This window comes from Colletotrichum higginsianum, chromosome 4 (genome assembly GCF_001672515.1).
Source record: "Colletotrichum higginsianum IMI 349063 chromosome 4, whole genome shotgun sequence".
NCBI lineage: Eukaryota > Fungi > Ascomycota > Sordariomycetes > Glomerellales > Glomerellaceae > Colletotrichum > Colletotrichum higginsianum.
Window position 1 is genome coordinate 2,388,374 of NC_030957.1, and position 20,068 is coordinate 2,408,441.

The 20,068-nt window shown below is 55.5% G+C and overlaps 7 protein-coding genes across 7 annotated transcripts; 6 read left to right on the forward strand and 1 right to left on the reverse strand.

Annotated features, from left to right (window-relative positions):
• Positions 1-1,064: 1,064 nt before the first annotated feature.
• Positions 1,065-5,373, forward strand: CH63R_06029 (Hsp90-like protein; the record flags this gene model as incomplete). The annotated part of the gene is made up of 3 exons (XM_018301004.1): positions 1,065-3,491; positions 3,543-4,477; positions 4,527-5,373. 3 exons carry the CDS (start codon positions 1,065-1,067, stop codon positions 5,371-5,373), a joined length of 4,209 nt encoding a protein of 1,402 aa, XP_018158854.1.
• Positions 5,374-8,335: 2,962 nt separating this feature from the next.
• On the forward strand, positions 8,336-8,971 carry CH63R_06030 (Sym-1; the record flags this gene model as incomplete). The annotated part of the gene is made up of 3 exons (XM_018301005.1): positions 8,336-8,346; positions 8,413-8,573; positions 8,628-8,971. The coding sequence occupies 3 exons, from the start codon at positions 8,336-8,338 to the stop codon at positions 8,969-8,971; spliced, it is 516 nt and encodes a 171-aa protein (XP_018158855.1).
• Positions 8,972-9,864: 893 nt separating this feature from the next.
• CH63R_06031 (uncharacterized protein) lies at positions 9,865-10,653 on the reverse strand (the record flags this gene model as incomplete). The annotated part of the gene is made up of 1 exon (XM_018301006.1): positions 9,865-10,653. The coding sequence occupies one exon, from the start codon at positions 10,651-10,653 to the stop codon at positions 9,865-9,867; it is 789 nt and encodes a 262-aa protein (XP_018158856.1).
• A 1,281-nt stretch (positions 10,654-11,934) lies between these two features.
• CH63R_06032 (Phytanoyl-CoA dioxygenase) lies at positions 11,935-12,816 on the forward strand (the record flags this gene model as incomplete). The annotated part of the gene is made up of 1 exon (XM_018301007.1): positions 11,935-12,816. The coding sequence occupies one exon, from the start codon at positions 11,935-11,937 to the stop codon at positions 12,814-12,816; it is 882 nt and encodes a 293-aa protein (XP_018158857.1).
• Positions 12,817-13,423: 607 nt separating this feature from the next.
• CH63R_06033 (Duf1713 domain-containing protein) lies at positions 13,424-14,519 on the forward strand (the record flags this gene model as incomplete). Its single annotated transcript, XM_018301008.1, has 2 exons — positions 13,424-13,772; positions 13,834-14,519. The coding sequence occupies 2 exons, from the start codon at positions 13,424-13,426 to the stop codon at positions 14,517-14,519; spliced, it is 1,035 nt and encodes a 344-aa protein (XP_018158858.1).
• A 609-nt stretch (positions 14,520-15,128) lies between these two features.
• On the forward strand, positions 15,129-18,592 carry CH63R_06034 (Nucleolar atpase; the record flags this gene model as incomplete). Its single annotated transcript, XM_018301009.1, has 4 exons — positions 15,129-15,229; positions 15,295-15,480; positions 15,550-18,339; positions 18,394-18,592. 4 exons carry the CDS (start codon positions 15,129-15,131, stop codon positions 18,590-18,592), a joined length of 3,276 nt encoding a protein of 1,091 aa, XP_018158859.1.
• Positions 18,593-19,267: 675 nt separating this feature from the next.
• On the forward strand, positions 19,268-19,855 carry CH63R_06035 (uncharacterized protein; the record flags this gene model as incomplete). Its single annotated transcript, XM_018301010.1, has 1 exon — positions 19,268-19,855. One exon carries the CDS (start codon positions 19,268-19,270, stop codon positions 19,853-19,855), a length of 588 nt encoding a protein of 195 aa, XP_018158860.1.
• Between the last annotated feature and the right edge of the window lie 213 nt (positions 19,856-20,068).

Sequence of the window (20,068 nt, forward strand, 5' to 3'; positions counted from 1 at the left end):
TCTGTTTCCTGCTCTTTCTTCTGTTCTTGCTTCCACCTTTCATCATCTCCCTCTACCCACTAGCGTTCTTCTACTCCTCCTCCTACTCCTCTCTTTCTTCCCTACCTCGTTCTTGCGCTACGCTACAATCTCAGACCTCGCTCGCCACACCACTTCCGGATAACACCCAACCCCGTCGTCATCCGGCCTTTTCAGTTTCTCTCTTTGGATACATACGCGTCTAACCGATCGAGACGATAGACGGACGTAGACACACACATAGCACACACACCTCTCCTTAGTAAGCCCGTACCACTACCACTACTGAATTCCTGTCGCACACACGCTCGTACCTTTACCCCCCGTCCGACCCCTCCTTCGGCTGTCTTGTCCAGTTGCTCCTGTCTTCGACGGTGCTGTTTGCAGCTGAACCCAGGCTTGTTCGAGAATCCCCTCCGCGGCGCCTAGGTCTCATCCATCACTTCTTTGCCTTGTCTGCTGCTGAAAGGCTCATAGCAGCTGTTTGCGCCCTTGTCCAACCAATCCAACCCCGGCCCAACCCCCGAGCCACCGTTGCCGTCGTTGTCATCGCTGTTTCTTTTCTTTTCCAGACCAATTTGGGAGAGGCTTGTGAACTAACGGATTTGAAGCTGCGCACGTCTACATCCCCCCCATCCCCATCGCTCCCCCCCTCCCCTGGGATCCGTGCCTAGACCGCACACAATTAGAGCACATTCTCAAACTACCGACCGACCGACCATCCATCTGGAGACCGGCCTAGAATCCGGCAGTCCAGAACATACGCCCAAGCCCACCCGCCATACGAACAAGTCCTACCCACACACAAGGCGCCGCGCCATGCTCTGCTCCGCCTTCTTCTCCTCCACGATACTCTAGCAACCTGCTCCTCGTCCTCCCTCACCCGTCCCGTCCGACTTGTTCGCCTCGTCGGGATTCTGACCTGGTTGCAAAGTAATCTACAACGTCGAATCTTCCACCTTGTTAACCCTTCTCATACGGCGAGCTCTACCACTGACGGGGTTCACTTGCGAGCCGCAACTTCCCATGCGCAAGCGAACGCCAGCATGCCACCCCCCGAACATGTCATCACCAGCACCAGCAACCGTGGTCCCGGCAACGGCCCCATAGTCGCCCCTCTCCAGACGGCGATCCTGGCAGAGGATCCTGCCAAACCCGCCTCGCGCCCTTCTTCTGGAGACAGCGGCTTCAACTTTGACACATCATCGCGATCCGACGTCGGTTCGCTACGCAGCGATGGCGCACCGAGCACAACCAGTAGCGGGCGCTTCTTCCGCGAGAACTTCAACCTCGCAGCTACCGACGGCAAACGCTCACATTCCGCAAGCCCTTTTCGCATATCCATGCCTTACATCACTCCGGGCCAGCTCGCCTTCTCCGCCATGCAGTATCTGCCCGTCCCATTACTGGTCCTGAACAACCTAAAGACTGTCGTGCTCGCAAACGAAGCCATGGGAAGGCTGCTTGGCATGACGGACGACACGCGCGACGACAACTCGTTTGTTGCCGACAAATTAAGAGGTCAATCATTGTCCCAAGTGGGTATCGACATGATCCAGGAAGGACGCCCCGTGTGGGTCGGCTGGGAAGCCTTTTTGGATTCACTCGTACTCGAGATGGGTGCGAGACAAACCTCCAAGGACGCCGCCGATATGTTCGTCCAGGGTCAAGGCGGAGAAGCGACACCAACACCCAACTCCCTGGCGCCTCCGCCATTACCAGATCACCAGCCGGGCTCGCCGGCCGTCAAAGACGCCGTTGTGGATGTCGTCATTTCTCGTAAAGAACTCGGCAAGCCTGGGTACGATTCTCGGAACCGGGCCGGGGTCTCGGAGCACCAGGTTTACGCCAAGATGATTGTGACCATTTGGGAGATTGAGGATCACCAGGTCTACTTCACCTTGACTTTCACTAGCTCTCAATCACCGCCTTCGTCATTCGTGTCGAGTCGCAAAGCTGTAGCGAAACCTGGCATTCTGGAGCAGGCCGACCGCAAAACGATATCAAACTCGAACCCGCCCTCCGTCAGCTCCAGCCACGACTCTAGTTCGCCCTCGTTCCGCGTGAGCCCTAGTGCAGTTTCCCTGTCATCGAGTCCGTTTCCTCCCATGGGACCTCCTTCGACAGCAGCACACACGAGTACGCCTTCCATACTGCAAAAAATGATCCTGATGAAGGACGCCTTGCTCGACAACACGACAATGCCTATTCTCGCCATGTGGAAGGACGGCAGCGTGACGTTTCCCAACCGAGCCGCCCGTATCCTCCTGCGGCAGGAAAGCGATTTGGGAAAGTCTTCCGACGGATTCGACCTGCTTCCTGGATGGACCATATACGACGCGGAGTTCACCAGGGAGCTGGATGTCACCGAATATCCAATATCCATCCTACTACGAACCGAGATACCCTTCAGCAACATGCGTGTAGGCATGATTGACCACGGGGGCAAGAGGAGGGTTTTCGATGCCCTAGGAGAGGCCATCCGAGATGACACAACTGGCGAGTTCTTGGCCGGAGTCGTTACCTTCCGAGATGTCACCAAAATGACGGAAGAGATTACCGAGATCAAGGAGCGGGACGAGGAGCGCTTCAAGCTGATTTGTGACACGATGCCGCAACTGGTGTGGACAACAAGGCCAGACGGCTTCCACGACTTCTTCAATACCCGGTGGTACACGTACACGGGCCTGACTCCCGAAGAATCGCTAGGCCTCGGGTGGAAACACCCCTTTCACCCCGACGATATGCCCGAAACCATCAAAAGATGGAAGCACTCACTAGCGACCGGTGACCCCTACTCAACCGAGTATCGGTGCCGCAGTAGGACTGGCGAATGGCGGTGGATGCTGGGAAGAGCACTTCCGCTGAAGAACAAAGAGACTGGCGAAATCGAAAAGTGGTTTGGAACCTGCACTGATGTGAATGAAGGCACCGAAGCGAAGCTTGCGGCTAGGAGCACCCGACAACAGTTGCTGAGTGTTCTTGCGCATTCGCAAGTCACAATCTTCACTGTCGACACCAATCTGAAGCTCACAATGCTGGAGGGTGCCTTGATTTGGGACAGCAATGGAGAAGACAGTACGTCCCCTCACTCGAGCTGGTTCGTTGGTCAAGACATGTACGAAGTCTTCAACCGTCTCAACCCTCAGCTAAAGGCTGGGGAGCGCCCAAAGTTTTTGCGACCCATCGAAGATATCCTGGCAGGGGGAAAGACCGAAGAGGTAGCAGAGCACGGCATGGACGGCCGGTGGTATCGCACGAGATTCCTGCCCATTTTCGGTAAAAAGTCCAAGGAAGGCATCACAACCAATGAGACTTGCATCGAGGGAGTCATCGGTGTCATCATGGACGTTAGTGAGCTGAAGGAGAAGGTTGAAGACCTGGAAGAGGAGTCCCGCGAGAAGAAGCAAGCGATGGCCAACGAGGCAGCCGCCAAAGAGGCGAACAGACTGAAGAGTCAGTTCCTTGCTAACGTGAGTTGATGTCCTGAAACTGCCAATGACACTACGCTGACAGCTACACAGATGTCTCACGAGATCCGGACGCCAATCACTGGTGTAATTGGTATGGCCGAGCTGCTGCGGGACATGGAGCTGGACGCCGAGCAAACTGAGTACGTCGAGAACATTCAGCGGTCGGCCAATGCCCTTTTGACCGTCATAAACGACATTCTCGACTTCTCAAAGGTTGAGTCGGGACGCCTCGATATTGAGGAAGTTCAGTTCTCACTGTCGGTCATCGTCACGGACGTGAAAAAGATGCTGAGCTTTGCTGCCGAGCGGAAGAATCTCGACTTCCGTTCAGATATCTCGGGTGAGGTCGAGAACGATCTGGTCGTTATTGGGGACCCCGGCCGCGTACGCCAGATCATTACGAACCTCTTGACCAACAGCATCAAGTTTACCAACCAGGGCTACGTGAAATTTTCGGTCCGGAAGGAAAAAGAAACATCTGAAAGCATTGTCGTCAAGTTCGTCGTCGAGGACAGCGGCATTGGCATTGAAGAGGAGGTCCGGAAGAAGCTTTTCCAACCATTCAGTCAGGGAGACGCGTCTACAGCAAGGAAGTTTGGCGGTACTGGCTTGGGCTTGACGATTTGCAAGAACCTTCTGGAGCTCATGCACGGCGAGATGACGTTGGAGTCGACACTCGGCAGTGGAACCGTCGCGACATTCTGGGTCCCATTCAACAAACCTCAACAGCAACGCGGTGGACCATTGGTGGAAATCGGTTCCATCCCTGATAGGCTCCAGTCCGAGATGAGCGTTTCCTGCAATAGTTCCGATTTTGAGCAACTGCTCAACACGCCCCCTGCGTCGGGTGACTCTTCGCAGTTTCTCTCGGACAAGCACAAAGTTCCCTCTCGACGACTGTCCGTCCGGACGCCGCCAGCTTCGGACGAGGAGCTGTTGCCACGATCTGAACGCGCCAAAATCCGAGTGCTGGTTGTCGAGGACAAGTGAGAGAACCCCGAAACGCATGCCCCATCCTCGCTAACCCCTTTTTAGTGCCATCAACCAGCAAATCGCCACTAAGACAATCATGAAACTAGGCTTCAGCGTGACAGCAACCTGGAACGGTAAAGAAGCTCTAGAATACATGGCGGCGGCACGACAAGGCAAGCACGCCAAGCCAGACATCATTCTCATGGATGTCCAGATGCCTGTTATCGACGGCTACAAGTGCACGCACCTACTGCGCCATCACGTCCCGTACAAGGCGTACGTACAGGACATACCCATCGTTGCAATGACAGCCTCGGCAATCCAGGGCGATAAGGAGAAGTGCACCAGAGCGGGCATGGACGACTACCTTGCCAAGCCGGTCAAAAGCAAGACGTTGGAAAGGATGTTGGTTCGGTGGAGCTTGGTCAAGAGGCCACAAGCACAAACACTGCAGGGGTCGGATAGCTCCATGTCAGACTGCTCGGACACAGCCGAACATTGCAGCAACGCCGACATTCCTGGCATCGCACACGACCAGCCAAGTTCTACGACGCCCCCGGACTCGACGCAAGCTGCTGCACCCTCGAGTCGGCAGCAAGACCAGAGCCAGGAGGAGCCGGACAGAGAGAGCCGGGGCGATCCGGTAACGCCTCGGCCTCTTACTAGGAATAACTCGTACGAGCCGTCACCGTTCGATTCCCCAGCCGTGGGGGATGCCATCAAGCCGATACGACGGTCCGAGACGGACGAACTCGCTTTGCAGGCACAGCAAGGCAAGCTCATGGACGCCGCTGGGGGCAAGAAGCTTCCGCGACGAGGGGAATCGTTCCAGACGGTGGTCGCGGGCGATTCCCTGACGGAGGAAAACGTTGAGAAATTGGAAAAGGAGGAAAGCAACCGAAGATCATAGACATGAGTTGGAGCAGCATTCCTGCCTTTTGTTACCTTATCATGGACATTCAATAGTAGTACAGCGAGGCGCACAGGGAACGGGCCTATTTTATCGTCTTTCACGGAGAAATAGCTCTGTACATATGGTTGGCGGAAACAGGGAAACGGGGACCGTTGCGCGGCGGGTCATGTTGCATCTCGGCATTTTGATCGGCGTCTAATATGGGGGGTGTAAAAGCTTCCAATAACCGGACCGGTCCAGGATACCAAGGGAAGGGCTGGTCTTGTTCTGTTTCTTTGCTAGGCAAGTGTTTCTCTCGATGGTAACGGTTTGGGTTCATACACATCCAATACCGGCATAGACAAGGAGGATTGAAATCTGTCTCGCGAAATTGGACGCTTCCAACACACGTGAAGTGAAGGTGGTGCGTGCCTCGGGAGGGCTGATTTGCAGTGACGAGGTTCTGCCACTTGCCGCTTACGAGCCCAGGAACATTCAATTTCAATTGACGATGTTGATACCCTTCCCGCAGTCATGGTTTGCGCTGGCAATGAGTGTGAGAGAGGTTGAGCTATCAAGTTACACTACATGACGAGTTTCAGATGTTATGCGCGGTCGACAGGGTGAAAGCCAGAGGGAGGAGGGCTTGGATGGGTCGCTCTAGACCAACCCGTTTTGAGTCTTCGAGAGCCGAGACGGGATGAGGCTTGGACTAGTTGGAGCCGGGTCCGAAGAGAGGATGCCCGTCGATGAAGGATGGTCCAGGCTGGGGCGGCCGGAGAGGATTTGAGGGACGGAAGAGTGGAGCCGACGGGGGTGGGAACTGGAGCTGGCGATGTGGGACTGCTTCGCGGGCCGTATGAGATGCAGGCACAGGAACGCCATTCTCGGGAGCTTCGTGAGATGGGGGAGGGGATAGGGACGAGCAGGCTCCAAAGTAGATTACCGTCATGTGAGATGATAAATAAGGCTTCAGCTGTGGACGATTGCAGAGAGCAAGGAGCGGGTTCTATTTCTTGGGATTAAACCCATGTTAAAGGGGCGGCATTGCTCGTGGTGGTAGTGGTGGTGGTGGCGACGTTTGACCGGGAAGAGACAAAGACACTGGGTCTTTCGCAGAGGACAGCGACGGACATGGGTGGAAAGGGAAAATGACGATCAACGGCAGTGTGCCGCCTGCTCTCTCCCCAAGTTATTGAGCTGCCGTTTTTTGACAGGCACGACGTTGAAACCTCCATACACATCTTCGAGACCGACTGCCTGCAAAGTACATCCATCAAGAGCGGCTATACGATGGCCGGGATAGGCAACTCACCCACTCACCAATGAGGGCATTGGGCAGGGAAGTATGACCTATAGACCCCTAGACCTCTTGAGGACGCTTGACAGCCTAAAGACGCGGAGCCGATGGGTTCATGACGGGCACTTCCTGGCATCGCACGGAGGAATCGAACTCGCTTTGAAGAGTAAAACAAGGCAATTGTGCATAGTGCTGCTGCTGCTGCTGCCAATCAGCCCGTCGCAGTTGCAACGCGGACCAAACGAAGAGCAAACCATTCATCTGAACAACTACCTAGGTTGTCGTGCCTGCCTACCTAGGTGCCTAGACGACGACGTCTTGCGAGAGGTTGCCCAGGTACAATCTCGTGCTACGGCAACCGCGAAGCAACGTCCTATGTGCGGCTGCCTCAGAACGTAAGATACGTACTTTTGACTGATTGCGTACGGCTGGACCCACTTACAGAAACCTATATAATCCCGTCCACCCTCCCGTCCTTTTACTTTTTTCTTTCTTTTTTCTTCTTCATACTTACCTTCATGGGGGTGCTGGGGATCAAGAAATCCGGCATCCAGAGTGGGAGGCCTGCATTGCACATCGCGGTGTCGACCGCTCTCGATTGTCCTTCGGGGCCATCGCTGTGGCAATTTTTGATTTTAACCACAAACATTTTCATTGTATCCGATTGCCTTGCGCATCGGTGCGAAGAAGATGTGTTCCCCGAAATCGATCTGCTGTTGCGGATGGTTCTGTCGAAATCGGTTCCAGAATACATGTAGAGACTTGCTCTGTAAATCGTGCTGAGAATGCAATTGTCCATTCGTAGATCGCCTGAATTGATCACACTGTTGCTGACTTTGCTTCGCTCGAATGCAACGAGAGGGGGATTGTTTCCACAAAAACATGTTTGTCCCGCGACGGCCACCTGTGTATGTCTACCAATCCCCAACATCGTTCGCTAAGCTTCCCCGGCAGCATCCATATCCATCCAAGTGAATTTCTCTGGCCATCTCTCTCACTGGCCTCTCGGCACGAAATGAACAAAAGCCAGAGGACCATCACGATAACAGATTTACATTCCAGCACCCCGGACTGTGCTCGTGGCCGAGAGCACCCGGGGAACAACGGCCGAGTGGAACGCCTCGACTTTCCCCCGAAAATTGCATTAGCCGCTGGCGCGGAGTGCTGTCTTTACAAATACCGAAAGACAGGCAGTTATCTGGCGGTGAAGGTGTGCATCAAGGCGAAAGTCCCTTACCGAGCGAGAGCCCCAGGCCATTTGAGCACAGTGGTCCTCCGTCCGTTGGCCAACCGATATCAGCTTTGGCTTCTTGTCTCTATATCGTATCCGAATTTCTTTCTTTTCTTTTTCTGAGAGCTGTCTAAAGTTCAATTTTTTTTTGTCCGCGTCGCACCAAAAATACCGACCAAACTGTGCCTTCATCGTCACGTGCAACTCGCAGGCTTGACGATCGCCATCCACCTTCCTTGCTGGGTACCTGCTTCATCTTTCGTCTCTCACGCTTCATCGCCCAATCAACTCGCCTCGTCAACTCATTCGCTCGCTCTCCCTTTCTGCTTGCTGATACTGGTTGAACTGCTCTGGATCGTTGCCGCCGAAATTCTCTCATCCCCCCCGCACCTTGATTGAATCACCTATCTGGATCAACCATTAAGCTTGCCCCTCTGGCGACGTTCACAATGCTCGGCTGGTGAGACTCATCTCAGCGCCGATGTTGCCAAGGCAGCGCCGCTAAAATAAAATCTTTCACCTCCAGGTACCAAGCGAGACTCGCGGCTCGCCCGCTGCTCACCCAGAGCATCACCACCGCCGTCCTCTTCGCGACCGGTGACATCACCGCCCAGCAGCTCGTCGACAAGCGCGGTCTCGAGAAGCATGACTTTGCCCGTACCGGCCGCATGGCCCTGTACGGTGGTGGTACGCGCCCACCCATCTCGCTGCCATTGAGCTCGTACTGACTCCCTTCCTCAGTCATCTTCGGCCCCGTCGCCACCAACTGGTTCAAGTTCCTCCAGCACAATGTGGTTCTCAAGAACAAGAACGCCGAGATCCTTGCCCGGGTCGCTGTCGACCAGGGTGTCTTCGCCCCCGTCATGATCAGCGTCTTCCTGTCCTCCATGGCCACGCTCGAGGGCAGCTCGATCCAGGAGAAGCTCGACAAGAATTACAAGACAGCGCTCACCTCCAACTACATGCTCTGGCCGTTTGTGCAGATGATCAACTTCAAGCTCGTCCCCCTCCACCACCGCGTTCTTTTCGTCAACGTCATCAGCATCGGCTGGAACTCGTACCTCAGCTTCTTGAACAGCCAATAAGTGTTATGGAAGGGTTGAAGGCCTATCCCCAGATTGGCAGACAGCTGTTGGAAGTGCCCATCTGGAGAGGCCATTCTGAGCTCAGCTAGGCTGTCTTTTCTTCTACATGGATCTTGCGTTTTATGACTTCAATTTGGGAGCATTAGAAGCAGCATAGACTGAGATTTAGTCGTTACAGACGGTCATGAGCAGGGCCAGCGGGAACATACTGCAACGTTCTTCATAGCGAAAGCAGAGCCGGTGGCGTTTTCGAGATGTTATCTAAATACATGTTGTCTGACATTTCTTCGTCAACCAGGCGTTTTATTTTCTCATCGTTGCCCACCAACCCATTTAGCTGTCTCTACCCCTATGTTCAAGTATGTATTACTATACCTACTTGACTGGGCTCCATGTCTGACACGATGTATAGGTGCCGTGGTAGTCCATGAACGGACTGCAGCTGCCTAACCTTCTAAATGATCAAGTCTCGGTTTGACAGGATGACCTTCCCTGTAATGAGGACGTAAATGGCGTAGCGTTACTGCAATACTACATGGAAGATCAGTACGCCGAGGCTCGATGCGCTCATGGTCTCTGGCGGTGGGACGGAGGAGTTGGAAGAGCCTGTTAGTGAGAACTACCTTGAGCGGCGCATGGAGGTCGTGCTGGGTTCGTGAGAAACTAGACGGCAAGGGATCGTTTCATTCGGTAGGAAAGTCAACAGAAAGTTGGGTGTATTTCATGACACAATTCGAACTTCACTGGGACACCCTTCACTGTCAAGTTTGAAGTGATCTGGAGGGATATCTACATGTAAGCCACCGAAAGCCACCAGGTTTGTCTGAGATCCCTGCCGCCGCCACGAGATCATAATCGTGAAGTTTGGGATATGTGTTATTGACACCAGGTGTTCAGCGCCCAGATACCTTTGCAGTTGCACCCCTTCCAGTATCTTCCGCAAGCTCCGCCGGCAGTGCTAACAACTCCTCCATCGCCGTCTCCTCACTGAAGTCTTCGAAATGCTCAAAGTCCACCAGACGCACGCCCCCAGTTCCAGCTCGGTCAACGACAAAATTGTACCGGTTCACATCCCCGTGAATCATCCCCAAGCCATGTATCCTGCGAACCAGCGTTTCGCAGTCCGGCAAGTCGCTTCTGCAAGCCCGTTCCCCGTCAATTTTCTCCAGTAAGAAGCCCATGACCCTACCGTTCTCCGTCAAGTGGCCCAGGAACTCTGGCGCTATGGGTGGTTCATCGCGATGCTGGATACGATGCTGTGTTAACTTGTAGTACGCCGCCGTCTCGCGCTCGATGCGGCGCAAGTCCCACTCGAAGCATGCAATCTTGGCCACGGCCGTGCCGCCATCGTATTGGACCTCGTGGGTCCACGAGCGCAGGCGCCTCGTTCTTTTGAGGGAGAGAACGTCGATACGCCGCTCGTGCCAGACTGTCTGGATCTCGGAGAGCGGGTCCGTGGAGATGGCTGAGATGAACGGCGAGCCATCCGCTCCCCGCACGATGGTCGCTGTTGTCCATGGAGAATCGGGGAGGTCTGGAAGGCTGGGGATGAGGAGGTAGGGCCGGCACATGGTGTCCTCTTCGAAGGTGCCTGTTGCAATGAAGAGATAGTAGATTCGTTGACCGGCTCGGAGGCGATATGCGCCGCGCTTGTCGTCTATGACTTGGTTGAGAATCTCCATGTCTGATTTTGAGAGTGATGGCATGGTTGACGGGTGCTGGTGTGTCTGCGAGGGATGCATGTTGCTTGTTGCAGCTGGGCCAAGTTTAATAAAATTTCCTCGTCGCATTCAAAGTAGTGGGATGGTGATAGACGCTTCGGCTTCGTGACCGAACTAGTGAGATGAAAAGCATCACATACTCAGTCCGTATCGCGTTTATCTTGAAGTTGGCCACATCCCGGGAGATGCATAGGCGCTCGAGCTTACCCTGGGATCCACCCCTCCACAAACTCCCAATCCCCTAGAAGCCCTTGGGGCGTATCGCTGGCCAAGCAGTAGGCCGACCCCCAATCGATGCACGGAACTTGTCTATTGGTATCAGAAGCAGCGTTGGCGTCAAATAGTGGCGAAAAATTACCCGCTCGGAAACCAAAGCTGCTCGACTGATCACGTCGAGGAGCGTGTAAGTGCCCTTAAGGAAGGGTCCTGGGTCGGCCGGTGTTGTGGCCAGGCTGAGACTCACCAACAGACCAGTTCTGGTGTTGCTTAAAATGTTCGACCACGACCAGTACGAATAGCCCTTTTATTTCACTTCCATATGAACCTGTCATGCCATTCGAGCGTCATCGAACCTCGCTTGCCTCTCAGATAACAAACTATCTCTCCAGGTTGAGAACATCGCCCTCTGGAAGCTTGGGTTGTGCTAACAAGCTACGGATGGCATGGCTCTGATAGGACATTGATTTGATAGGCCGCGAAAGAAAAAACCATTGTCCGTTCAAACCCATGGTGCAGCGACTGCCATCGTTTTGACTTTATTCGTTAGTGACCAACGTTGACTGGTGGCCCCGGTGGCCGGTCAAGCCCCGCCCAGTCCAGCCCCGCCCGGCCGATGAGTCCCGGGAGCGGGGGAGGTGAGGAGAAGAAGCCCCGATCAACCGGGGGTGTAGCCCGCAAGCTTTCCGCTGCATAGTTTAGCCAAAGCATCAACCGAGGTCCCGATCTAGCTCTCTATCGCGACAACCAGGTGGGAACATCCGGCAACTTCCCCGTCGTTCTTATCTCACATCGAACCACTCGCTACAGTGGCACTGTCAATACACCCAACCATTCACCGCACCCCACTTCAGGTCGGGATCCTTCCGCTACGGAGACGGCCGCTGCAACGTTGCAAGCAGACCTCGCGCCGACCTAGGAGCCCGCGAAGTGTTGCCACGAGAAGACAGCGAAGAGCAACATCTCGTAGTGCTTATAGCTGACAATCACCATCTCACCACAACCGGGCAAGATAACCCACGCAAGATGACTGCCCCTAGTCTGCTCGACCGCCTCAACAGAGACGGCTTCGTCGTCGTGCCTTCGATCCTCGCCGAGGATCAACTCACGAAGCTCCGGCACGCTACTCAACAGGCCACGGCGCTGGCCCGAGCCGGCAAATGGCCCAATGTACGAACTCTTCCGAAGCAGTTTCCTCCGTGGCCAACTGCCACGCCAGAAGCACCACCCCAGGGCATCTGGGGCGTGCAGAGCATGATGCACCCTGATATGCCCAATAGCGACATCTTTGTCCAGACCTACTTCTCGGATGCCGTCATCGAGCCTACCAAACAGCTTCTGCAATGCAGCGACAACGATCTCGTAATGGAACTGTTCAACCTGCTTGTCCGGCCGGACCAAGACTTCGAGCTCCGGTGGCACAGAGACGACATTCCGGCGACGGCCACCCCGGAACAAGAGCTGGACCGGCTCAATAAGCCGGCGTATTCGGCACAATGGAATCTAGCTCTTTACGACGATAACAGCCTCATTGTCGTCCCGGGTTCGCACACCAGGGCCAGAACAGACGTGGAGCGCAACGCGGATCCGTATGAGAAGGAAATCCCGAACAAACTGCTCGTCGAGCTGAAGGCGGGCGACATTGTCTTCTACAACAACAATATCCTGCACCGCGGCGCGTATGTCGCCAACAAGGAACGCATGACGCTGCACGGAAGCGCGGGTCACGTCAAGGGCAGCAGCCTCCGAGCACGCAACGTGCTCCAACACGGGCTAAAGGATTGGGTGGACAGGGTCGACCTGGGTGCGCTGGGCGAGAGGGAGAGGGCGAGGGCCAAGAACATGCGGAGAATGCTGGTCGAGATGGGACAGGAAGCGGGGGAAGTGGGATACTCTCTTGAGGGGTAAGATAAGATATGGATCTTGTTACGAAGCCGACGTGGCCCCGACGCTGGCAGCGGTAACGCCAGAAATGCAAGAGTTCCAAGGTCAAGAGTCTTGGGTTTGTTGCATGCGGACCAGCGGTGTGTCATAACCGAGCGGCGGATTGCGCGAGTTCTTGGCCAAGATGTGTATGTGTGTGCGCCGCCGGCCGGCGCTTAGTTACGTGTGTGCCCGTGACAGCAGAGGAGAGCATCGTGTGTAAGACAGGGATCGATGCCACGATGATAAAAGAGCGCTTTCGGCGTCAAGTGCTTCTGGAACACCAAGCGACGTCACTCTTCTGGAATCCAAGTTGCTCAACTGATACTTTTCGTCGTGAACGTTGTTTCATCTCACCGAGTCCATTCATCTCAAATCGAGGGAAAAGGTGCTGGTGGCCTGTGCGCAGCGGATGCCTAAGTTACGAGGTGTCTGTGGACCCCCGTGAGCTTTTCCCGTCTCGCGGCCAAATCCGGGTTTGCCATCTATCAATCGACTCTGTCGGCAACACCAGCGTCAATCTCAACCACCTTCAAAACCCCGTCCTCGAAGTCGCCCCTCGCCGACCCCTCGAATTCTGCACCTGGCGACAATGTTGCCCTCCTCGGTGCGGCGCGTGGTCGCCTCGGCACCACAGGCTCCTATCGTCGCCTCCCTCAGCACCTCGGCTCCGAGAGCGGCTACCGCGACCTTCACCCTTCAGCAGAGACCTGGCGGCCACCAGAGACGATGGTCCTCGTCAAGCCCCTCCAGCCCGAACAACAACGGCTCCAAGGACATTCCCGGCCAGGGCCAGTCCGTCCATGCCTCGACGTCGTCCAACTCCAGCAGCAGCAAGTCCAACGGCGAGAAGCGGAAACGGAAGAGCAAGGACACCGCCGAGAGGGAGGCTACGCAGAAGCTGCCTAGCGTGCCCAGCACACAACACTTGTCTCAAGAGGGTATGTTTTCCCATCAAAGAGCCGACTCGCGGGGACGAAATACTGACGAGCAGACGGGCAGCCCTGGGATTGTCAACCTTTTTCTCCCTGCATCGACCGATATCTGTGACCCACAGCATGCCCAAGTCGGTGACGGAGGAAGCCTTTGCCGCCATCTTCAAGCCCCGGACCAAGGCGAACAAGGTCACCGACGTCATCTCGACACTATCAAGGACGACTGACGATCTCGAGGGCGCCATGGCCAAAATGACGGTCGCGAGCCAGGAGGTGGATGCGTCAGGCGAGCCGGTTCAGAAGATCGATCTCAAGCACCCTGACGGTAGCGAGTCGAGCGTCTACGTCCAGCTCAACTCCATGGCCGGACAGTTCGTGCCCTTCCGCCCCCCTCCCGCGCCCGAGGCCATGGGCGCTACCGATGCGCATGCTGAGTCCGCCATTGAGGACTCGCTTGACGAGACTCCCCACCACCGCGTCTACAAGGCCATGTTTACCATAGAGGAGACGACCGACGCCGACGGCCAGGTCCAGGTGCTCGCCCACAGCCCCAAGATTATGCAGGACGAGGTCCCCCGCTCGTTTCTCGAGCGCATGGCCCTGCGCCAGATGAGATTCGACGAGGCGCAAGGCCACGACACCATGCAGGCCATCAGCGTCAAGCGCCAACGCAAGCTGAAGATGAAGAAGAAGAAGTATAAGAAGCTGATGAAGCGCACGCGCAACTTGCGCCGCAAGCTGGACAGAATATAAGCTGAGGGTGGCTGTATATACAAGCCCGCAGTTTTTTCGTGTTCTCTCTTTTCCTTTATCCTCAAGCATATTTGGGCAGACGGTTTCTCTCATAATTGGTGTTCAGCCAGGCATCACTGATGGTATCATGTCTTTTTCTTTGGCCAGTCGTCGGGCTTCATAGAGAGTGAGAGACAGAGACAAACAGACAGACAGATCTGCATCAGATAGCAATCATCCGACTGTTTGCATCCTGAGACCACCACTCATGACCGTGCTGCAACCCCCAGAGATGCTGCGGAGCATAGGTAGAGACAGTGCGACAGAGAGGGGGAGAGATCCTGTACAACAAAAGAGTGTATTACTAGTTCCACAAGAGAGGGAAGAAGGACACGATCCAAGTGTTTTTAGAGATTCCTCTTTCCAAGTTGCCTTTTCTTGAGTCATTACCGTCCGCCTCGTGTGCTTGTTGGTGATCGCCCGAGGGGCGTGGAGACAAAGGAGCGCTATGGGGTGGTCGTAGCGGAAAAGTTCCTGCACCCCACCAAGGTGCAGCCGCCGTCCAGCTCACCGCTCGGCAGAAAAGGTTCTCTCCGCCAAATTTTTGGATTTCCTCGAGTCTGCCTCTCGATGGTAAGCTTGCGCCGACCTCAGCAAGCCCGTAGCCGCCAACTTACACCACTACCCCGCCAACTGCGAGCTCTTTCCAAGATGTCGTCGCGCAAGGCAGTGTATGCCATACTTCCTTCCAAACTCGCAATGCTGTTGAATTGTAATGCTGACAATCTTGCGGCAGAGACCAGCGGATCCCGAATCTCATTTACAACGGCTTGCAGGAGAAGAAGCGAAGCTTCTTTGTCGTTGTCGGAGACCATGCCAAGGATGTCATTGTAAACCTCCACTACTTGATGTCCCAGCGAGACATCAAGCAGAACAAGTCTGTCCTGTGGGCATACAAGAACAAGCTCCTGGGCTTCACCAGGTATGATTACCTTACGGGAGGCACTTACTCACACATGGCGTCGAGCTGACAGCTTCGCCTCTTTCCTAGTCACCGCAAGAAGCGTGAGAACAAGATCAAGAAGGAGATCAAGCGCGGCACCCGCGAAGCCAACGAGTCCGACCCCTTCGAGCTTTTCGTGTCCCTCCACAACATCCGATATGTCTACTACAAGGAGACCGAGAAGGTACTCGGAAACACCTTTGGCATGTGCATTCTGCAAGACTTTGAGGCCATGACACCGAACATCCTGGCGAGAACGATTGAGACGGTCGAGGGTGGCGGTCTGGTCGTCCTCCTGCTCAAGGGTATGACCAGCTTGAAGCAGCTGTACACCATGTCCATGGACATCCACTCGCGATACCGGACAGAGGCGCACGACGACGTTGTCGCTCGTTTCAACGAGCGCTTCATCCTCTCCCTGGGAAGCTGCGACTCTTGTCTCGTCATCGACGACGAAATGAACGTCCTACCCATCTCGGGCGGCAAGAACGTCAAGGGACTGCCGCCGGCCGACAAGGACATTGTCAAGACGGAAGCGCAGCAGGAATTGGAGGACATGAAGGAGGCCCTACAAGATACCCAACCAGTCGGCTCCCTGGTTACCCTTGCGAAGACGGTCGACCAGGCCAAGGCGCTGCTGACCTTTGTGGACGCCATCGCCGAGAAAACCCTGAGGAGCACGGTGACCTTGACTGCCGCCAGAGGACGTGGAAAATCTGCGGCCATGGGTGTGGCTGTTGCGGCTGCTGTAGCACACGGCTACAGCAATATCTTCATCACTTCCCCCTCGCCCGAGAACTTGAAGACTCTGTTCGAGTTCGTCTTCAAGGGCTTTGATGCGCTCGGCTACGCAGATCACGCCGATTACTCCATCATCCAGTCCACGAACCCTGACTTCAACAAGGCCATCGTCAGAGTCAACATTCACCGGGCGCATCGCCAGACGATCCAGTACATCAGACCCCAGGATGCTCACGTTCTGGGCCAGGCAGAGCTGGTCGTCATCGATGAGGCCGCCGCCATCCCCTTACCCCTGGTTCGCAAGCTCATGGGTCCTTACCTGGTCTTCATGGCCTCCACCATCAACGGTTACGAGGGCACCGGACGTTCGTTGTCGCTGAAGCTGATCAAGCAGCTGAGGGAGCAGTCAAGACCTGGCGCGAAGACCAAGGACGACACAGAGGTTGCTGACCGCACCACGGGCAAGACGGCCAAGGACCAGGGCTCAAGCCACCAGGCCAGCCGCTCTCTTCGCGAGATCACTCTGTCGGAGCCCATCAGATACGCCCAGGGCGACTCCGTCGAAAAGTGGTTGAACAAGCTTCTGTGTCTGGATGCCACCCTCCCCAAGGCCAAGGCCGGCAGCCAAGGCTGCCCGGACCCGTCCCAGTGCGAGCTGCTGAAGGTCAACCGCGATACTCTCTTCTCTTTCCACCCTGTTCCTGAGAAGTTCCTGCAGCAGATGGTGGCTCTCTACGTCGCCAGCCACTACAAGAACTCCCCCGACGACCTCCAACTGATGAGTGACGCCCCCGCTCACGAGCTTTACGTGCTCATTGCGCCGACATCAGACGGAAAGCTTCCTGAGCCCCTCTGTGTCATCCAGGTTGCCTTGGAAGGTAAGATCAGCAGACAAAGCGTCATCAACAGCTTGAGCAGAGGACAACGGCCTTCCGGCGATTTGATCCCCTGGCTCGTGAGCCAGCAGTACCAGGACGATGAGTTCGCCTCCCTGTCCGGTGCGCGTGTCGTGAGGATAGCCACGAACCCGGAGTACGTGTCGATGGGATACGGCACCAAGGCTCTGCAACTGCTCACCGAATTTTACGAGCAAAAGTTCACCAATCTGTCCGAGGATGCCGATCTTACCATGGAGGAGACGCTGCCGAGGGTGACGGATGCGGAGCTGGCCAACACATCCCTGCTCGCAGACGATGTCCACATCAGAGACATCAACAAGCTGCCACCGCTGTTTGCGAGATTCTCTGAGATCAGACCCGCCGCTCTGGACTACGTCGGTGTCAGCTACGGCTTGACACAGCAGCTCCACAAGTTCTGGAAGCGTGCCTCATTCGCCCCCGTCTACCTCAGGCAAACGGCCAACGACCTGACGGGCGAGCACACGTGCGTCATGCTCCGGCCCCTGGAGAACACCGCAGACCAGTCATGGCTCGGCGCCTTCTCGAGAGATTTCCAGCGGCGGTTCCAGTCGCTGCTCTCGTACCAGTTCCGAGAGTTCCAGTCTGTGGTTGCGCTCAGCATCGACGAGTCGGCCAACGCCGGCGCGAAGCTCGATGGCACTGAGCCTACGGCTCTGACCAAGGTTGAGCTCGACAGGCTCCTGACACCTTTCGACCTGAAGCGTCTCGAGTCTTACGCCAACAACATGTTAGACTACCACGTCATTCTTGACCTCGTCCCCACCCTGGCCAGCCTGTACTTCACGGGCAAGCTCAAGGGCGATATCAAGTTGACGGGTGTCCAGCAGGCTATTCTGTTGGCCATCGGCCTGCAAAGGAAGGATATGGACATCATCTCCCAGGAGCTGTCTCTCCCGTCTTCGCAACTTCTGGCTATGTTCATCAAGATTCTGCGCAAGATCACGGCCCACTTTGGCAGTTTGGTCAACGCTGCCGCCGAGGCCGAGCTGCCCAGGGCCAATACCATTGGTGTCAGCCAGGAGAATGCGTCGGGCGCGCATGACGACGAGGTTGTGGACAAGAGGTTCGCTCCGCTTGAGACGTCTCTCGAGGACGAGCTCGAAGAGGGAGGCGACGAGGCTCTGGCCAAGCTGCGGAAGAAGCAGCGCGAGCTTATCGACTCCCTTCCCCTCGACCAGTATGTTCTTATTCCTTGCGACACTCGGAACGTTCTAAGCTAACCTTGTTCCAGATATGAAGTCGACGGCGATGCTCCCGCATGGGCCGAGGCAGAGCAGGCCATCAAGGAGGGCAAGTCGGGGGTTGTCAGCATCAAGACGGGCAAGTCAAAGCGCAAGGCGGGACCGACGGCGGCGGAGATATACGACGAGGCCCTTGGGGAGAAGAAGTCTCACAAGAAGGCTAAGAAGTCCAAGAAGGATAGAGACTAAAAGAATGGGATGTGGTTGGTATTGGTATTGGTAAACAAAAGTGTAAAAGCATTCTAAACTGAGAGAAGGGTATGACGGGGTTTGTTCCTGACATTTGACATAGGGGGCGCCTCTGTACGGAGTTGGCTCGGCTTTTTTGTTTAAATTTTGACAAGTTTATTGTTCCCAGCTGGCAGAAAGGAACGGCGGTTTGTTGTCTGATAAAATGCCAGAAGGTCTCTCTCGTGGATCTGGTGAATGCGGTTGATGTTTGACAGGGCCGGAGGGGCCTTGATTTTCCAGCAGCCAACGAAGGAGGAACGAAGCTGCCCTCCCTCGCACCTTCCTTCCACTCGAATACCAGCAGAAGCAACGACACCTCTTTCCTTCGTCCGCCAACCAAGCCCGTCACTTGAGTTTCTTGCTTTACTAGCCGACTCTTTTTTACACAGGTACCTACCTACCGTCCTACTTCTTTGCTGATCAAACTTGGTGCATATCACGAAACACATCGATGGAAAACTGCCTGCCTTTTCGCCAGCAACCGAACTCCAACCACATAAGCACGTTCCTTTCCTATCGTAGCGAAGACCTCGAGATACTCTACGACGATCTACCTCGCGATCCAACTCAACTGGCACAATTCTGAATCAGCTGCGCGAGCTGGTCGTACCGCCAGCACCAGCAACACCCAGAATGTGTACCGAAACTATCGCCCTCTGCGAAAGCTGCGGCCTCCATAGGCACATTCACTACCATCTCTGCATGGCTTGGCTGTGGAGTTACCGCCAGATCGAATGGGGCTTCACCACGCCGCTCGACTCGACCCCAAAGGCCAAGAATTGCCCTTTCCTTGACGGCGAGGTCAAGCTGGAGATCCAGCCCGGGCGGTGCCCCAACGAGCAGTGCCCCGGTCACCGACTCAAGGCGGAGTCGGACCGGACGTCGGCTGACACAAGAACGGACGCCGACAAGATCGAGGCGCAGCGCATTAAGCTGGGCCTGAAGAAGAGGACGAGACCGCAGGGTTTCCAGGACCCGTTGGAGGTCGGCCGGCCGCATCAGCGCAATATCCCCGTCGTCATCTTGGACGGGCGGCCCGACGAGGGCTCTGGACAGATTCAGGGGCGGCAGAGTGTTCGGGAGTATCAGGAAAAGAACAGGACCGTCACGCCCCAGCAGGAGCATGCTGGAGGAATCACGATCCCAACACGTTCGCCGCCAGTCGGGGTGCCTGCTTGGAGGCAGAGGAATTTCAACGGACCCATGATGATGCCACACTGAGGCGACCGCCAGGGGAAAGCCGATATATAATGTGCAGAGGATGCGCTGACTTGGGGGGGCATGCCGTCGCGGATAATGAGGAACAGGTTGGGAAGGACCAGGAACCAATTCGACTCGCAATACCTTACGGGAGTGAGAGCGTTGAATTAAGTGCACCCTTTACTTGTAATGGCTATTAAGTTATCAATATTTTTCATCATCGATGGGGTGAGA